Genomic DNA, 18748 nt, shown 5'->3' with positions numbered 1-18748 from the left:
TTAGGGAGAGACAGGAACAGAGAAAGACAAGAGAAACAGAGACAAAGAGAGAGAAACACACATAGGGGAGGAAGAAGTTACAGTATCAATATTTCAAGCATCTGGTTGATTTGGGTGTTGCTGAGAGATTGTCTGTATACCTGAGAGAGGGAACCCAGGACTCTTGTATAAAAATATTCCTGCCTTGTCTTTTCATTAATTTTCACCGAAAACGGATTTAACTGGCCATGATCACAATGATGTCTTGCTGTCTAGAAATTTTCTGAAGTGTTTTCTACAGTGCAACAGTGACGACTTATTTCTGACTGTCTCCAGCCTACTCTCTGTCTCTCTATTTCTCCCCAGCAGTCTCTCCTTTTCCCTGTTTAAACTTCTAATAAATAATAATATTGCTATTGACAGCGATGTGATTTGTTATTAAAAGTGGGAGAGGATGGGAAGGACTGGCTCCCATTTATCTGATTTTTATCACGTTGCTGCTTGTGGGATCTTGCTGTGCACAAATTGCCTTCAGTGTTTTGGACTTTGCAACAATGACCACACTTCACAAATTAATTCATTGACTAATTTCGCAGCATCAGAAATGTTTTCACAAAGTTTGTTATAATTCCTGAATAATGCTTGTGTTTTTAGACAGTGAGATGTATTTTGAGGTTTAAATGAAATGTGCCTTTTAGATCATAGAGTCATTTATGGCATAGAAGAAGGCCATTCATCGTGTTTCTGATTGTGGATTTCTCTCTCTCTCCCTATCTTTCTCTCTGAATGGGAGCAATTGGAGAGACAGAGAGTAAGGATGGGGCGGAACAGTGGCGCAGTGGTTAGCACCGCAGCCTCACAGCTCCAGCGACCCGGGTTCAATTCTGGGTACTGCCTGTGTGGAGTTTGCAAGTTCTCCCTGTGTCTGCGTGGGTTTCCTCCGGGTGCTCCGGTTTCCTCCCACAGCCAAAAGACTTGCAGGTTGATAGGTAAATTGGCCATTATAAATTGCCCCTAGAACAGGTAGGTGGTAGGGGAATAGAGGGACAGGTGAGGATGTGGTAGGAATATGGGGTTAATGTAGGATTAGTATAAATGGGTGGTTAATGGTCGGCACAGACTCGGTGGGCCGAAGGGCCTGTTTCAGTGCTGTATCTCTAAATAAAATAAATAAAATAATAAAAAGGAGAGAATGATGGAAACCGTGGATTAGCTTCCTTCCATCAATGAAAGATGATGGACACACAGGTGAGTTGTCTTCTCTTGATGCACCTTTGCTGATGGTTGTGAAGGTCAATCTTTGAGAGACAGGCTCTGCCACAAGTGCTGCACATGAAGCTGCAAAGTGACGATGTGAGTTGTTGTTTTTGATTTTGACACCTGTTGACAAGATTCCCATTGATGCTAAGGAGTCAAGATACCCCTGTAGTTGCTGCCGTCTCCTCTGTTGCCTCTGTATAGTGTGATAATTTTGGCATCATGCATCTCCTGTGGAACAGAGCCTACACTCCAGCAGAGGAGAGGGTCATAAAGGTGTGGCAATAGATGGGATTTTCCATACTTGATCTTTTATGTTGGGATTCTGTCCTTGCCAGTTGCCCTTTTGTTCGCTGGGCGGTCTATGGCCCTCTCGAGTTCCAGTGATAAAGGTTCATGACAGGAATTGCGGGAGAGCATTGAGCGCAGACTGGGGGAGGTCCGATTGACAGGAATACAGCTCACAGTAGTGTTCAGCCCAGCGGGACAGCTGTTTACTTCTGTTGCTAAGTATTTCACCATCTGCTGACTTCAGGGGAGCAACTTTGGTGATGGTGATGACAGAGAGGGAGAGGAAACACTGGGATAGACTTTAACTTGGTGCAATAGTGCAAACAGATAGAATCACAGAATTGTTACAGTGCAGAAGGAGGCCATTCGACCCATTGTGTTTGCACCAGCTCTCCAAAAGTGCAGTTCACCCAGTTCCATTCCACTGTCTTCTCCCCATAACCATGCACATTATTCATTTCCATGTCAACAGTCTAATTCCCTTTTGAATACTTCAATTGAACCTGCCTCCACCACACTCTCAGGCAGTGCATTCCAGACCTTAACCACTCGCTGTGTGAAAAAGTTTTTCCTCATGTCACTTTTGCTTCTCTTCCCCATTACTTTAAATCTGTGCCCTCTCATTCTCGATTCTTTCACAAGTGAGAACAGCTTCTCGCTATCTACTCTGTCCAGACCCCTCATGATTTTGAATACCTCGATCAAATCACCTCTCAGCTTTCTCTTCTCCAGGGAAAACAGTCCCTACTTCTCCAATCTTTCTCCATAATTGAAGTTCCTCATCCCTGGAACCATTCTTGTGAATCATTTTTAGACTCTTTCCAATGCCCTCACATCTTTCCTGAAATGCGCCACCCATGAAGTGGATGCAGTACTCCAGCTGAGGCCGAACGATGTCTTATACAAGTTCAACACAGCTTCCTTGCTCTTGTACTCTATGCCCCTATTAATAAAGCCCAGGATACTGTATACTTTATTAACCTCTCTGAACCTGTCCTGCTACCTTCAATGACTTAGGTATATATACACCCAGGCCTCTCTGCTCCTGCACCCCCTTTTAGATTTGTACCCTTTATTTCATATTCTCTTTCCATGTTCTTCGTACCAAAATGAATCACTTCACATTTTTCTGCATTGAACTTCTTCTGCCACCTGTCTACCCATTCCACCAGCTTGTCTATGTCCTTTTACAGTTCTACACTATCCTCCTCACAGTTCACAATGCTTCCAAATTTCGTATCATCTGCAAACTTTGAAATTGTGCCCTCTGCACCAAGGTTTAGGTTATTAATGTATATCAGGAAAAGCAAGGGTGCCAACACTGATCCCTGGGGAATTCCATTATAAACCTTCCTCCAGCCTGAAAAACATCCCTTAACCACTACTCTTTGTTTCCTGTCACTCAGCCAATTCTGTATCCATGTTACTACTGTCCTTTTATTGCATGAGCTATAACTTTGCTAACAAGTCTGTTGTGTGGCACTGTATCAAATGCCTTTTGAAAGTCCATGTACACCACATCAACAGCATTGCCCTCATGCAGCCTCTCTGTTACCTCCTCAAAAAACTCCAGCAAGTTAGTTAGACATGATTTTCCCTTCCTCTGCTGGCTTTCATTAATGAACTCACATTTGTCCATGTGTCTATTAATTTATCTCTAATTATTCTTTCTGGAAGTTTTCCCATCACCGAAGTTAAACTGACTGGCACCTGTAGTTTCTGGGTTATCTTTACACCTTTTTTTGAACAAGGGTGGAACGTTTGCAATTCTCCAGTCCTCTGGCACCACCGCCAAGTCTAACGATGAATAAAAAATTCTGGCCAATGCCTCTGAGATTTCACTTCCCTCAGTTTTTTGGATGCATCTCATCCACTCCTGGTGCATTATTCACTTTAAGTACAAACAGCCTATTTAATACGTCCTCCTTATTAGTTTTAAACCCTTCTAATGTCTGAAATACCATGGCCTGGGTTGCATCTTCTTCCTGGGTAAAGACAGATGCAAAGCATCTGCCCGCATGCTTGAATCCCCTTGTTGGTCCCCAATCAGCCCATTCCTCCTTTTACCACATTTTACTATTTATATGCCTATAGAAACATTGGGATTCCCTTTAATGTTAGCTGCCAGTCCCTCTTTTCATGCTCTCTCTCTTTGCTTCTCTTATTTGTTTTTTCGTTTCCCCTCTGGACCTTTCAAATTCAGGGTGGTTGTGAATCAGCTTCCCGTTTCACATCTCTCCCCTGTATTTACATCAACACAAGTGAAACTCGGGAGAGATGGGAAGCAGGATCCGGGTTCATTATCAGCTGTACAACATTATACACCGAGTCTAAATCTCCCTCGTTGAGGTACTGATACAGAAGGACAGAACTGACAGATAGGAATAAACAGAGGGAGAGAAAATCACAGAGAGCATTGATCGGAACTGAGAGCAGAATGCAGAGCTACTGATAGATTGACAGATACAGCTCTGGAAAAGATGGATCGATAGATAAAGAGAGATGAGATTATAAAAAAGAACTTGCAGAAATATAGAGACATAGATATAAAGGATGTCGAGAGACAGTGATACACAGAATGGGATATAAAGAAATATATTGAGATATAAGGAAAGACATGGAGAGGCTCTCCCCCTCCGCCTTGTTGGAAAAATATCTCAACCCCCCACCCCCAAAACACAAGACTTTTTTTTTATATAGGTAAGAATGAGTGACACAGAGAAACATATATTTTTATCATTATTACCCTCTGGAGGAAGCTCTTGTCCAATGATTCCTCTTGCCAAAACACATACACTCTCTCTGCACCGATATGTTGCAGCTTCTAAAAATCTCCTGAAGAGAGAAATGAAATATTGTTGAAAACAAAGCAAAGACTTTTTAAAATAAAAGCCACATCAATAACCCAGGGCTCCTTTTCTCTGTCACTCACTAACATTGACAATCTCTGCATCATTTACACATCCCACACAATAAGCCCAGAGACTGTGAAGTGGGAACAGATTTAAAATGTGAGAGGGACTATTAGGTGCTGAGATCTTGTCCATTGTCATGTTAATCCAGGTCGCAGGGCTGCTTTGAACAGAGACATTCCAGGGGGCTACTTTTTGATGATCTGTGAACTTATTCCTGCAAGGTCATTGTTGAGAACATTTACTGCATCTTTCAGCTAATCTACAGGAGGACAGTGACATGACCAGGCCCCAGTCTGTCCAGAAGCTGATAAACTCTCATTAAAACTGCCATTAAGGTGTTAATTCCTTATCATTGTCCCAGGATTTATCTTTACACATCAGACCTTTGGCAAGGGGGTGAGAAGTGAGTGGGGAGGATGGTTTCCTATACAGGCTGGGAGCTGGGCAGTCACTAAACACTGGAGGCTCCCAGAGTCTGTCTCTCTCCCTGTGTGTTTACCTGTCACTTCAATCTCTTTCTCTGCCTCTATTTATCTCTGTGTCTCACCATCTGTTTATGCCTCATTGTAAAAACACAAACACTGGTGATGCCCCATCCCTCTTCTGTTCACTGTCCCCATACCCACTCAGCCCAGGACTGGTGTTTTGTACATTCAGAGTTACAGTGGGGGGAAAAAGCTGCTGATTCTTTTGGGAGACCTTTTAAAATTACCATCCCAGAATGTATTGTTTGCAAATCAAACATTCTGGAAGTTGCAATAAAAACAGGAAGTGCTGGAAAAACTCAGCAGGTCTGGCAGCATCTGTGGAGAGAGAAGCAGAGTTAACGTTTCAGGTCAGTGAGCTTTCATGATGAAAGATGAAGGAGATATTTCATAACAGTCAGCAAAGGTACATTCCAGAGAGAAAGAAAGACTCTCTGAGAAGGATGCACCATCTGTGGCTAAATAAGGAACTTAAGGAGAGTAACAAATTGAAAGAAAACACCAGTAAAAATGATTGAGACTGCACACACCCCTGAACCTCTCATTGCTAGAGATTTATCCCATTGATGAAACTATCGCCCTATTTATGGGAAGTGTAAAAAGTAGAGTTAATCTCTCTTTCTCTCCCCATCTTCTCTTCTATCCGCCTGTCTTTTTCCCCATCTCTTTGTCTCTGTCCCCATCTTTCTCAATGTCCTTCTGTCTTTCACTTTGTCTCATTTTCTGTCTCTCATTCTCTCTCACTGTATGTATTTCTCAATCTCTCTCTTCTTTCCCTCTCTTTCACTTTCTCACACTCTCTGTCTTCCTCTCTCTCTCTAACTCAGCCTCACTCTTTATTCCACTGTCATTGATTCTCCATTTCAGACTGAGTCGCTGGTGCTGTCCCCCTGTCCCGCCCCCTTCTTCCCATTGGTCCTGAGGTGCCGTCAATCACCCGGACATTTTGAGCTGCGGGTCAGAGGTCATGCGCCGAGTACGCAGGCGCATTGCGGCCCAGTGTTTGGAGACAGTGCGAGTGATGGCGGTGGAGAGACGGTTCTGAGTCGCTTCGGTTACCGGTGAGGGGCGGCGGGAGAGCCGGCGAGGGCGGGGATGAAAGTATATGTCAGCAGATATATCCACAAAGACTCCCCTTGGACTGGGCCACACCTGGGCAGGGCTGGCTCAAGGTGCAGGAAGCTGCTGGACTGAGCTGTGGACTGGGAGGAGTGGGAGGTTTGACTGACGGGCCTGGGGAGGGGGATATCAGGGCAGGTACACACACTGCTCCCCCTTTTCCTCCTGGGATCTTTTACTGGAGTTGTGTTGCTGAGTGTTTCTAAACTCTGTCTCCCTATCCCGGTAATGTCGGTGGATTGTAGCTTGCTGTGAGTGTTGGACTATATTGCCCCATTCTTCCTACTCCTTCTCCGAGTTCCAGGCTTCAGGCTCTGACGGCTCAATGTGCCTGAAACATTAACTCTGTTTCTCTGACCACAGATGCTGCCCGACCTGCTGAGTATTTCCAGCATTTTTTCCTTTTATTTTAGATTTCCAGCATTTGCAGTATTTTGCTTTTGTTTTATTGCAGGCGTTACTCACAGAACTGAGTCGAGAAACACAGACAGACCAATTAAGAGCCGGTTTGGATCAGGGTGGGTGTTGGATGTGGAAGTCGGTCCCTCACCTGTGTCGGTTTTCTTTCTGTTGAATCAGTTTGATCTGGAGTGGAGATGGAGGAGCAGCTGCTGGCTTTAATCCCGAATACTCTTGAGCAATAAAACCAAATAAATTGTTGAAATACTTAATAGGTCTGGCAGCATATGTGGAGAGAGAAGCAAAGTTATTGTTTTAGGTCCGTGACCTTTCATCAGAAATTTGATGCTGTCAGGGGAGATGGGATTGCTAAATGGACACCAACCACTCAATGTAAAAGTCTGTTGTTTAGGAATAAGTATTTCTGCAGAGGCTTTGAATCCATTTTACATCTACACATGTTATTTCATTCCTGGGATATGGGCGTCACCAGCTAGACCAGCATATATTACCAATCCCCAGTTGCCCATTGAGAAGGTGATTGTGGGCCTTCTTCTTGAACCGCTGCAGTCTGTGTGGTGAAGATGCTCCCACAATGGTGTTAGGGAAGGAGTGACAGGATTTTCACCCAGTGATGATGAAGGAATGGTGATAAATGTCCAAGTTAACATCAACTTGTATTTATATAGCGTCTTTTAATGTAATAAAATGTTCCAAGGTGTTTCACAGGAGTGTTTATAAAGCAACATTTAACACTGAGTCACATAAGGAGATATTAGAGCAGATGACCAAAAGCTTGATCAGAGAGGTGGGCTTTAAGAAGTGTCTGAAGCACGGAAGGTGAGGTAGAGAGGCGGAGAGGATTAGGGAGGGATTTCCAAAGCTTATGGCCTTGGCAGCTGAAGGCACAGCCACCAGTGGTGGAGCAATGAAAATCAGGGATGCACAAGATTCCAGAATTAGATGAGCCCTGATCTCTCGGAGGGTTGTAGGTCTGGAGGAGATTATAGAGATAGTGAGGCGCGAGGGCATGGAGGGATTTGAAACCAAGGATGAGGATTTTAAAATTGAGGTGCTGCTTAACTGGGAGTCTGTGTAGGTCAGTGAGCACAGTGGTGATGGGTGAAGAGGACTTGGTTCGAGTAAGGACACAGGCAGCAGAGTTTTGAATGTTCTCAAGTTTACGGAGGGTAGAATGTGGGAGGCCACCCAGGAGTGTGTTAGAATAGTCAAGTTGGGAGGTAACAAATACATGGATGTAAGTTTCGGAAGCAGATGAGCTGAGACAGTGGTGAAGTCTGGCAATGTTACTGAGGTGTAAATAGGCAGTCTGAGTGATGGTACCGATATGCAGTCGGAAGCTCATCTCGAGATGAAATATGACACCAAGGTTATGAATGGTCTGGTTTAACCTCAGACAGTTTCCAGGGAGAGGAATTGAGTTGGTGCTAGGGAGTGGAGTTTGTAACAGGAACTGAAGACAATGGCTTCAGACTTCCCAATATTTAACTGGAAGAAATTTCTGTTCATCCAATACTGGTTATCAGACAGTCAGGATGGTGTGTGACTTGGAGGGGAACTTGGAGGTGATGGTGTTCACATACACCTGCTGCCCTGGTCCTTCTAGATGATGGAAGTTGATGTTTGGGAGGTTCTGTCAACGTTTAGGATCAGTTGTAGATATATAAAATCCCTCTCCTCTCCTTGCCCCTCCCACCTCTCCCCCTCTCTCTCTCTCTCTCTCTCCTCACATAGAGAGCCGAGTCTTGTGCAGGTCCAGACTAGTTGGCAGGTTCCCTTCCCTGAAGGACATTAGTGAACCAGTTGGGGTTGTACGTCAATCCAGCAACTTTCATGGTCACTTTTTCCTAGTGCTGGCCCCATAAATTACCAGATACATTCAGCTCCATTTCACAAACCTGCCTTTGTGTTTTTGTGGGTTCTCTCACACACTCTTATTTTCTGTTTTCAATCAGTTTCACAGGGTTTTAGAAGGAGTGGAATTGCAGCCGTGAAATGCAAAGCAAAAGTCAGATCAGGATCTGAAGGAGTCGCGCAGTTTATCGTAACCCGAATATCACTGGATTTTTTACGTGAAAGGAAAAAGCAACGATCACAGTGGGTGGAAACTGTACACATCTTCTGTGTGTGGACAAGGTTTCAGCCGATCATCTGGCCTGTCAAGACACAAGCGCAGTCACACTGGGAAGAAACCATGGAAATATGGGGACTGTGGAAAGGGATTGAATTATCCAGTTGAACTGGAAACTCATCCACGCAGCCACACCCTGGAGGTGCTGTTCACCTGCTCTGAATGTGAGAAGGGATTCACTATTTCATCTGTCCTGCTGAGACACCAGCGAGTTCACACTGGGGAGAGGCCGTTCAAATGTCCATTCTGTGAGAATTGATCTAAATGTTTTGCTGAACTGATGTCCCAGCAACATGTTCGCACTGACAGGAGACCGTTCAGTTGTTCTCACTGCGGGACTGGATTCAAGAAATCATATGAACTCACTGTACACCAGCGAATTCACACTGGGGAGAGGCCATTCACCTGCTCAGAGTGTGGGAAAGGATTCACTCAGTCATCCAACCTGCGCTCACACCAGCGAGTTCACACCGGGGAGAGGCCATTCATCTGCTCTGAGTGTGGGAAAGGATTCAATCATTTATCCAACCTGCTGAAACACCAGCGAGTTCACACTGGAGAGAGACCATTCACCTGCTCAGAGTGTGGGAAGGGATTCACTACTTCATCCAACCTGCTGACACACCAGCGACTTCACACTGGGGAGAGGCCGTTCACCTGCTCTCTGTGTGAGAACAGATTTCCTGATTTATCCTCCCTGCTGACGCACCAGCGAGTTCACACTGGGGAGAGGCCGTTCACCTGCTCAGAGTGTGGGAAGAGATTCACTCGGTCATCTAATCTGCTGACACACCAGCGAGTTCACAGTGGGGAAAGGCCATTCACCTGCTCAGAGTGTGGCAAGGGATTCACTACTTCATCTGTCCTGCTGAGACACCAGCGAGTTCACACTGGGGAGAGGCCGTTCACCTGCTCCGTGTGTGGGAAGGGATTCTCTACTTCATCCGACCTGCTGACACACCAGCGAGTTCACACTGGGGAGAGGCCATTCACCTGCTCAGAGTGTGGGAAGAGATTCACTCAGTCATCCCACCTGCTGATACACCAGCGAGTTCACACCGGGGAGAGGCCGTTCACCTGCTCAGAGTGTGGGAAGGGATTCACTGCTTCATCTGTCCTGCTGAGACACCAGCGAGTTCACACTGGGGAGAGGCCGTTCACCTGCTCAGAGTGTGGGAAGGCATTCACTCGGTCATCCAACCTTCTGAAACACCAGCGAGTTCACAAGTAACTCAGGGATGAAAAGTTTTTGCCAAATCACGGATTTCCCATATTGGGTTTTTGAAAATTCACCTTTGCCTTCTCCATTTCCGACCTTAACCACTGACAGTTCCGATATTTTTTACTGCTGGACACCCACAAAGCTGTTTTTAAGTCGTCTTTATTTTTTATTTTCTTACACCTTGGTGGAAATGAACTTCAACCAGGAAAGCAAGTGGGTGGAACTGCAAACTTCTTCACAGCTTTTCACAGCCTTACAGACACTTCATCAACTCCAAGTCTCAGCCGAAAGTTATATTATCTGAGGACTGAAAGGACGCTCAAAACTCTCACTGTGTCGAGCTGTACAAGAATGGGATCAGACTGATCCTAAACCATCTTTTCTCCAATTCAATTCTATCTTGTATATATATTTCACATTGTCTCTTCAGTGTGTACTCCTAGATTAATTTATCCATCTGACTAAGGCACTTTGATCCCCCTATGCAGGTCCCCTAACTACAGTTTGGTCCATTCAGCGAATCTGAGATTACTAAAAGCTGTCTGTTCTGGATTCTCTGTTTTCTATTAACAAACCCTTTTCTAACTTCCAGTTGGTCACTTTGACATTAAAGGAGTAACAGTTTGATTTTGATATTTGATTGGAACTAATTCACAACCTTTTGCCACTCCAATAATCAGCAGAAGAAGCAAATCTGATATTAAAAACATTTCATTTCAGTTCAGTGGGCTCTGATTCTCACTTTACAAATGGGAAGTGACACCAGTGATGGAGTCACAAAATTACCCAGCTAAGTTCATGAGTGCAGTCTGACACTCAGGCCTGGAGTTTCCTCTCATCAGTGCAACCTCACTTTCACTCAAGTCTGCACCATCTTTAAAGCTTTGGAAATTGTTTGTGCCCAGACTGCAGTCTCTCTGTGTGAAAATACTGAGGAAACTCTGAGCCTGGATGTGGTGTACAGGGCAGTTCAACCACTGCTGAATACAACTGCAATATTGTTGTCTTTGAAGCAAACACATTCTGTACAACCGAGGCCATTAATCTGGTCCAATTATTTCTGCCAGGTTCCAGTTACTGTCCTCTCGTCCTCTTTGGAAGGTCACACTGTTACACATATAATGATATCCAGAATGCTGAAGCCAAGACTGAGAAAAAGTACAAGAATAAAATGACTGCAGGCGCAGTTGAGTATTGGTAAAGATTTTCTCTATTAAATTTTGATGATTTCCGGTGTTTATTTTGGCCATTGAGTTTATTTGAATATACCAGTTTTTCTTTTCTTTGACAAAAACACAGGAAATTGGTGAAAACGTGGCAGATGGAATATAATGTGGATAAATGTGAGAGTATCCACTTTGGCAGGAGGAATAGATGTGCAGAGTACTTCTAAACTGGTAAGAAATTAGAAAGTGTAGATGTACAAAGGGACTTGGGTGTCCTTGCAATAAGTCACTGAAAGCGAACACACAGGTGCAGCAAGCAATTAAGAAGGCTAATAGTATGTTAGCCTTTACTCACAAGAGGATTTAAGTACAGGATTAGTGAAGTCTTGCTTCGGTTGTATAGAACCTTGGTTAAACTACACCTGGAGTACTGTGTGCAGTTTTGGTCCCCTTACCTCAGGATGGATATTATTTCCAAAGAATTAGTACAGCGAAGATTCACAATGTGGTTGACTCTTACATGCACTCTGAAATGGCCTAGCAAGCTACTCAGTTGTCTCTAACCGCTACAAAGTCAATAAAGAAGAATGAAACTGGACGGACCACCCGGCATCGACCTAGGCACCTGAAACGACAAACCCAGCCCTGTTGACTCTGTAAAGTCCTCCTCACTAACATCTGGGGGCTTGTGCCAAAGTTGGGAGAGCTGTCCCACAGACTAGTCAAGTAACAGCCTGACATAGTCATACTCACAATCATACCTTATAGACAATGTCCCAGATACTGCCATCATCATCCCTGGGTATGTCCTGTCCCACCAGCCGGACAGACCCAACAGTGGTATACAGTAGGGAGGGAGTTGTTCTGGGAGTCCTCAACATCGACTGCAGACCCCATGAAGTCTCATGGCATCAGGTCAAACATGGGCAAGGAAACCTCCTGTTGATTACCACCTACTGCCCTCCCTCAGCTGTTGAGTCAGTACTCCTCCATGTTGAACACCACTTGGAGGAAGCACTGAGGGTGGCAGAATGTACTTTGGGTGGGGATTTCAATGTCCATCACCAAGAGTGGCTCGGTAACACCACTACTGACCGAGCTGGTCGAGTCCGAAAGGACATAGCTGTTAGACGGGTATGTGGCAAGTGGTGAGGGAACCAACAAGGGAGAAAAATACACTTGACCTCACCCTCACCAATCTGCCTGCCGCAGATGCATCTGTCCATGACAGTATTGGTAGGAGTGACCACCGCACAGTCGTTGTGGAGATGAAGTCATGTCTTCACATTGAGGATACCCTCCATCGTGTTGTGTGGCAGTAACACTGTGCTAAATGGGATAGATTTCGAACAGATCTAGCAATGCAAAACTGGGCATCCATGAGACAATGTGGGCCATCAGCAGCAGCAGAATTGTACTCAACCATAATCTGTAACCTCATGGCCTGTCATATCCCCCACTCTACCATTACCATCAAGCCAGGAGACCAACCCTGGTTCAATGAAGTGTGCAGGAGGGCATGCCAGGAGCAGCACCAGGCATACCTCAAAATGAGGTGTCAACCTGGTGAAGCTAGAACACAGGACTGCTTGCATGCCAAACTGCATAAGCAGCATGCGATAGACAGAGCTAAGCGTTCCCATAACCAACGGATCAGATCTAAGCTCTGCAGTCCTGCCACATCCAGCTGTGAATGGTGGTGGACAATTAGACAACTAACTGGAGGAGGTGGCTCCACAAATATCCCCATCCTCAATGATGGGGGAGCCCAGGTCAAGTATGTTTTTCCCTCTTGTTGGTTCCCTCACCACCTGCCGCATACCCAATCTAGCAGCAAAAGATAAGGCTCAAGCATTTGCAACAATCTTCAGCCAGAAGTGCCGAGTTGATCCATCTTGGCCTCCTCCTGAAGTCCCCAGCATCACAGATGCCAGCCTTCAGACAATTTGATTCATTCCACGTGATATCAAGAAACGACTGAAAGTACCAGATACTGCAAAGCCTATGGGCCCTGACAATATTCCGGCAATAGTACTGAAGACCTGTGCTCCAGAACTTGCCGTGCCTCTAGACAAGCTGTTCCAGTACAGCTACAACACTGGCATGTATCTGTCAATGTGTAAAATTGCCCAGGTATGTCCTGTACATAAAAAGCAGGACAAGTCCAACCCGGCCAATTACCGCCCCATCAGTCTACACTCAATCATCAGTAAAGTGATGGAAGGTGTCATCAACAGTGCCATCAAGTGGCACTTGCTTAGCAATAACCTGCTCAGTGATGCTCAATTTGGGTTCCACCAGGGCCACTCAGCTCCTGACCTCATTACAGCCTTGGTTCAAACACGGACAAAAGAGCTGAACTCAAGAGGTGAGGTGAGAGTACTGCCCTTGACATCAAGGCAGCATTTGACTGCGTAGGGCATCAAGGAGCCCTAGCATAACTGAGGTCAATGGGAATCGGGAGAAAACTCTCCGCTGGCTGGAGTCATCCCTAGTGCAAAGGAAGATGGTTGTGGTTGTTGGAGGTCAATCATCTGAGCTCCAGGACATCATTGTAGGAGTTCCTCGGGGTAGTGTCCTAGGCCCAACCATCTTCAGCTGCTTCATCAATGACCTTCCTTCAGTCATAAGGTCAGAAGTGGGGACATTCACTGATGATTGCACAATGTTCAGCACCATTCGTGACTGCTCAGATACCGAAGCAGTGCGTGCAGAAATGCAGCAAGACCTGGACAATATCCAGGTTGCGTTGATAAGTGGCAAGTAACATTCATGCCACACAAGTGCCAGGCAATGACCATCTCCAACAAGAGAAAATTAACCATCTCCCCTTGACATTCAATGACATTACCATCGCTGAATCCCCACTATCAACATCCTCGGGGCTACCGTTGACAAACACCGTGGCTACAAGAGCAGGTCAGAGGCTAGGAAACCTGCGGCGATTAACTCACCTCCGGACTTCCCAAAGCCTGTCCATCATCTACAAGGCACAAATCAGGAGTGTGATGGAATACTCTCCACTTGCCTGGATGGGTGCAGCTCCAACAACACTCAAGAAGCTCGACACCAACCAGGACAAAGCAGCCCGCTTGATTTGCACCCCATCTACAAACATTCTCTCCCTCCACCACTGACACACAGTGGAAGCAGTGTGTACCATCTACAAGATGCACCAAGGCTCCTTAGACAGCATTTTCAAAACCCGTGACCTCTACCAACTAGAAGGACAAGGGCAGCAAATGCATGGGAACACTACCACCTGCACGTTCCCGTCCAAGTCACACACCATCCTGAGTTGGAACTATTTCTCCATTCCTTCACTGTCGCTGGGTCAAAATCCTGGAACTCCCTTCCTAACAGCACTGTGTGTGTACCTACCCCACATGGACTGCAGCAGTTCAAGAAGGCAGCTCACCACCACCTTCTCAAGGGCAATTAGGGATGGACAATAAATGCTGGCCTGTACAGCAACGTCCACATCCCATGAATGAAGTAGAAAAGAAGACTTGTTCCCAGGATGGTGGGACTGTCCTATGAAGAGAGATTGGGGAAACTGGGCCTGTATTCTCAAGAGTTTCAAAGAATGCGATGTGATCTCATTGAAATGTACAAAATACATAAAGGGATAGACAGGGTAAATGCTGCTGAGATGTTTCCCCTGGTTGGGGTGTCTAGAACCAGGGGACACAATTTCAAAATAAGGGGGAAGCCACTTAGGACAGAGATGAAGAGAATTTTTTTACTCAGAGGACTGTGAATCTTTGGAATTCTCTACCCCAGCTGGCTGTGGAAGCTCAGTCATTGAATCTGTTTAAAGCAGAGATTGACATATTTAGAAATACAAATGATATAAGGGGATATGGAGATAGTGTGGGGAAAAGGCATTGAAGTGGACCATCATCCATGATCATATTGAATAGCGGGACAGGCTCGATGGGCTGTATGGTCTACTTCTCTGCCTATGTTCCTATGGCGGCCGCTAGCCCGTGTTTCCAGGACAAAAGGCCCGGAGCTGCAAACGTGGGATCTGGAGGTTCTTATTCTGGGCTTGCGGCCTATCCCAGGTGTTTCTGAAGCCCCACCGCCCACCCGCAGTGATTCTTGCAGTGTGAATAGGGCATGTTCAATTCCCCGTTGAATGTTGGATAACAGCCCTGCTGTTGAAACTCCAAGGCCAGGATCAGAGATGTGGCCACCTTTGTCCTTCTTTGTCTCCCGAGACAAGGAGACCAATGGGTAAGCGCCTGGAGGTGGTCAGTGGTTTGTAGAGCAGCGCCTGGAGTGGCTATAAAGGCCAATACTCGAGTGACAGACTCTTCCACAGGTGCCGCAGATAAAATTGGTTGTCAGGGCTGTTTCGCAGTTGGCTCTCCCCTTGCGCTTCTGTCTTTTTTCCTGCCAACTGTTAAGTCTCGTCGACTCGCCACACTTTAGCCCCGCCTTTATGGCTGTCCGCCAGCTCTGGCGATCGCTGGTAACTGACTCCCACGACTTGTGATCAATGTCACAGGACTTCATGTCGCGTTTTCAGACATCTTTAAAGCGGAGACATGGTGGGTCTGATACCAGTGGCAAGCTCGCTGTACAATGTGTCTTTGGGGATCCTGCCATCGTCCATGCGGCTCACATGGCCAAGCCATCTCAAGCGCTGCTGACTCAGTAGAGTGTATAAGCTGGGGATGTTGGCCGCCTCGAGGACTTCTGTGTTGGAGATACGGTCCTGCCAGCTGATGCCAAGGATTCTCTGGAGGCAGCGAAGATGGAATGAATTGAGACACTGCTCTTGGCTGACATACGTTGTCCAGGCCTCACTGCCATAGAGCAAGGTACTGAGGACACAGGCTTGATACACTTGGACTTTTGTGTTCCGTGTCAGTGCGCCATTTTCCCAAACTCTCTTGGGCATGGGAAAGGCTTCCACTGCTATGGCCACCTTTGTAACAGGAGACAAAGCGGTACAAGTAAACTAACGTTAAGATTGAAATATACCTGCACGATATTTTGCCCCAAAAGAACTGCAAATGAGGTTCGTCCCAGCTTGCAAAATATAAATAACTTTTATACAAAACAAGCTATGATGTGGATTGTTCTTATTGGGGGTGCCGTCCATCATTTTATGGGGCAGTAGCGCTTCATTCCGTCGGCCTAGCAGCGTTGGAGCTGTTTTGCCCCTAAAAAAGATGGCGACGACGGGGGGGGCGGGGTCTGACATTACTCCTCCCCGACCGCAGCTGCTGCGCGTGCGCGCAGTGCGATTGTCGGAGGTGAGCGGAAATTTTTTTTTGCCGCTTCGGGAAGTTTGGGCGGGAATCGGTTAACGGGCGCCGGCGTTGTCATGGCCGTGGGGGCGGAGCTTGGTCAAGTTGCGCGCCGGCGCAGGTGGAGCATTGAGCTGGAGGTGAGCGGCCAGGAGTAAGGCCGCGGAGAGAGCCTGGGGCTGGAGTGGGATCAGGGCTGGACTCTCTCCTGGGGAGGTCACCACTCTGACTGGGGCTTCCTGAAACACGGGGATTTTAATGTCACAGTCTCTGAGGGGGAGGCAATGGGTGGGAGAAAACCTGGTTGATAATGACCGAGCTTGGATGGGTTTTGGTGTCTCCAGTGGGTGAGCTTCAGATTTTCCACCAGTCCCTTTGAGGAAAGGACTGGCTGCAAGTTTTTACTCATTCATTCTTGGGATGTGGGCATCGCTGGTAAAGCTGGTATTTAATACCCTGTCCCTAGTCGCCCCTTGAGAAGGTGCTGGTGGTGGGCGGCCGCCTCCTTGAACCGGTTTCATACGACTGAGTGGCTCGTTCGGCCACTTCAGGGGCAGTTAATAGTCAGTCATGTATAAGATTTGATAACATAGGGGTGTTTTATACTTCTTTCTAAGGTGGGAACAGACGTGGCAACACAACAGCTTGTGGGTCAACTTTATTGAGGTAAAGGTAAGGACAAGTTTAAGTTTTCTGACAAACCATAGTCACAAACTCAGGCAGTAATTAACAATTTAACACAGATACTACCCCTGTTAAGAGACTGGATGGCAGAGCGCACAACTCTTTCTCTTGCAGCTTTCGATCTTCAAGTTTTCGATCTCTCTCTTGTTTAAAATTCTCTGTCGGACAGTGTCAAAGACAGGTCTTCTTTCATCTTGACAGGTTTCCAGTTAACCCTCCCCTCTCCCAATCAGTAATTGGACCTGTATTAAAGGATGCCTTTCTTAACCAACCAAGGGTAATTTTGTGATGGTTACTAACCTTTTGGATTTACATACTTAATACCCCTTTTTGTTGATTACTTTATCACAATGCTTTTACATTTCGAGGATGCCTTTCTCACTGCGATACAAATCTACACAGAAGCTGTTTTCACTGTCTGCTCTCAAGGTCTCCCCCTTCAGCTGTACAGAACCTTAGTTAGGCCACACTTAGAATATTGCGTGCAATTCTGGTCGCCACACTACCAGAAGGACGTGGAGGCTTTGGAGAGGGTACAGAGGAGGTTTACCAGGATGTTGCCTGGTCTGGAGGGCATTAGCTATGAGGAGAGGTTGGAAAAACTCGGATTGTTTTCACTGGAACGACGGAGGTAGAGGGGCGACATGATAGAGGTTTACAAAGTTATGAGCGGCATGGACAGAGTGGATAGTCAGAAGCTTTTTCCCAGGGTGGAAAAGTCAGTTACTGGGGGACATTGGTTTAAGGTGCGAGGGGCAAAGTTTAGAGGGGATGTGCGAGGCAAGTTTTTTACACAGAGGGTGGTGAGTGCCTGGAACTTGCTGCCAGGGGAGGTGGTGGAAGCAGATACGATAGCGACGTTTAAGAGACATCTTGACAAATATATGAATAGGAAGGGAATAGAGGGATATGGGCCCCGGAAGTGTAGAAGGTGTTAGTTTCGGCAGGCATCAAGATCGGCGCAGGCTTGGAGGGCCGAATGGCCTGTTCCTGTGCTGTACTGTTCTTTGTTCTTTGTACATAAGAACATAAGAAATAGGAACAGAAGTAGGCCATTCGGCCCCTCAAGCCTGCCCCGCCATTCAATAAGATCAGCCCCAGACCTCAACTCCATTTTTGTGCCAGCACCTCATAGCCCTCAACTCCATTCTAGATATTCACTACCCTCTGAGAGAAGAAATTCCTTCACATCTCAGTTTTTCTTTGTGCTGCAGGTAAGCATTTTAAAACTTGATGTAGTCTCCCAGAATTCCTCTGCCTTGATACTTTGTCTAAACTGTGCCCTATTTCCTAAGTTTTTCCACTTTACCACACTACAAAGAAGGGTTCTGATAAAGCTAAATGTTAGTTTATGATAAGATAGCTGTTAATTTATAATAGCTGGATTTTAATAATTAGTACTCTGGTCAGTAACTTTTAGTAACCTAATAATCTTACATTCCCCCATTTGAAGGGGAGATATCCTTATCAACCCCTCATTAATTATTTTCCTATGTGCGAGAAAAGCCGTGAGCTCTCAGCTTCATGATTTGTAACATACTTGTGCCACAAGTAACAAATAGCAAAGCATTAAGAGTCCTACTACTGATACTGTGGCCTGAGTTAGTATCCTAAACATGGACAGAATCTGGAGCCTTGGTGTTGACCTACATTACATACAGTCTGCCACCACTGGCCTGGCCGTTGTATTTCTGCATTCTATGGTCATTTTTCTGCAACATTCTTAAGAGATGTTTCTATGAGGTGATGCTCCTTTCCATTCCAGGCTGCAGTGCTGACTGCTGTACCAATAACCAACAATTCCCCTTGGTTCTAACC

The 18748-nt window shown here is 46.0% G+C and overlaps 2 protein-coding genes across 2 annotated transcripts in view; one reads left to right on the top strand and one right to left on the bottom strand.

Annotated features, from left to right (window-relative positions):
• The window catches only part of LOC137349432 (zinc finger protein 229-like), a 188127-nt gene that overhangs the window by 97564 nt on the left and 71815 nt on the right, over positions 1–18748 (bottom strand). The gene's annotated exons all lie outside the window — the stretch shown is intronic.
• Positions 1–18748, top strand: part of LOC137348450 (zinc finger protein 850-like) — a 75982-nt gene that overhangs the window by 33890 nt on the left and 23344 nt on the right. Inside the window, exons 3-4 of the mRNA XM_068013757.1 lie at positions 8422–9826; positions 10833–11016. Coding sequence (XP_067869858.1) covers positions 8878–9826; positions 10833–11016 — 1133 coding nt within the window. The 5' untranslated portion in view covers positions 8422–8877. The remainder of the gene's footprint in view (positions 1–8421; positions 9827–10832; positions 11017–18748) is intronic.

This window comes from Heterodontus francisci, chromosome 34 (genome assembly GCF_036365525.1).
Source record: "Heterodontus francisci isolate sHetFra1 chromosome 34, sHetFra1.hap1, whole genome shotgun sequence".
NCBI classification, from domain to species: domain Eukaryota; kingdom Metazoa; phylum Chordata; class Chondrichthyes; order Heterodontiformes; family Heterodontidae; genus Heterodontus; species Heterodontus francisci.
Note: the sequence above shows the minus strand (reverse complement) of the source record. Positions and strands in the feature narration are given on the sequence as shown.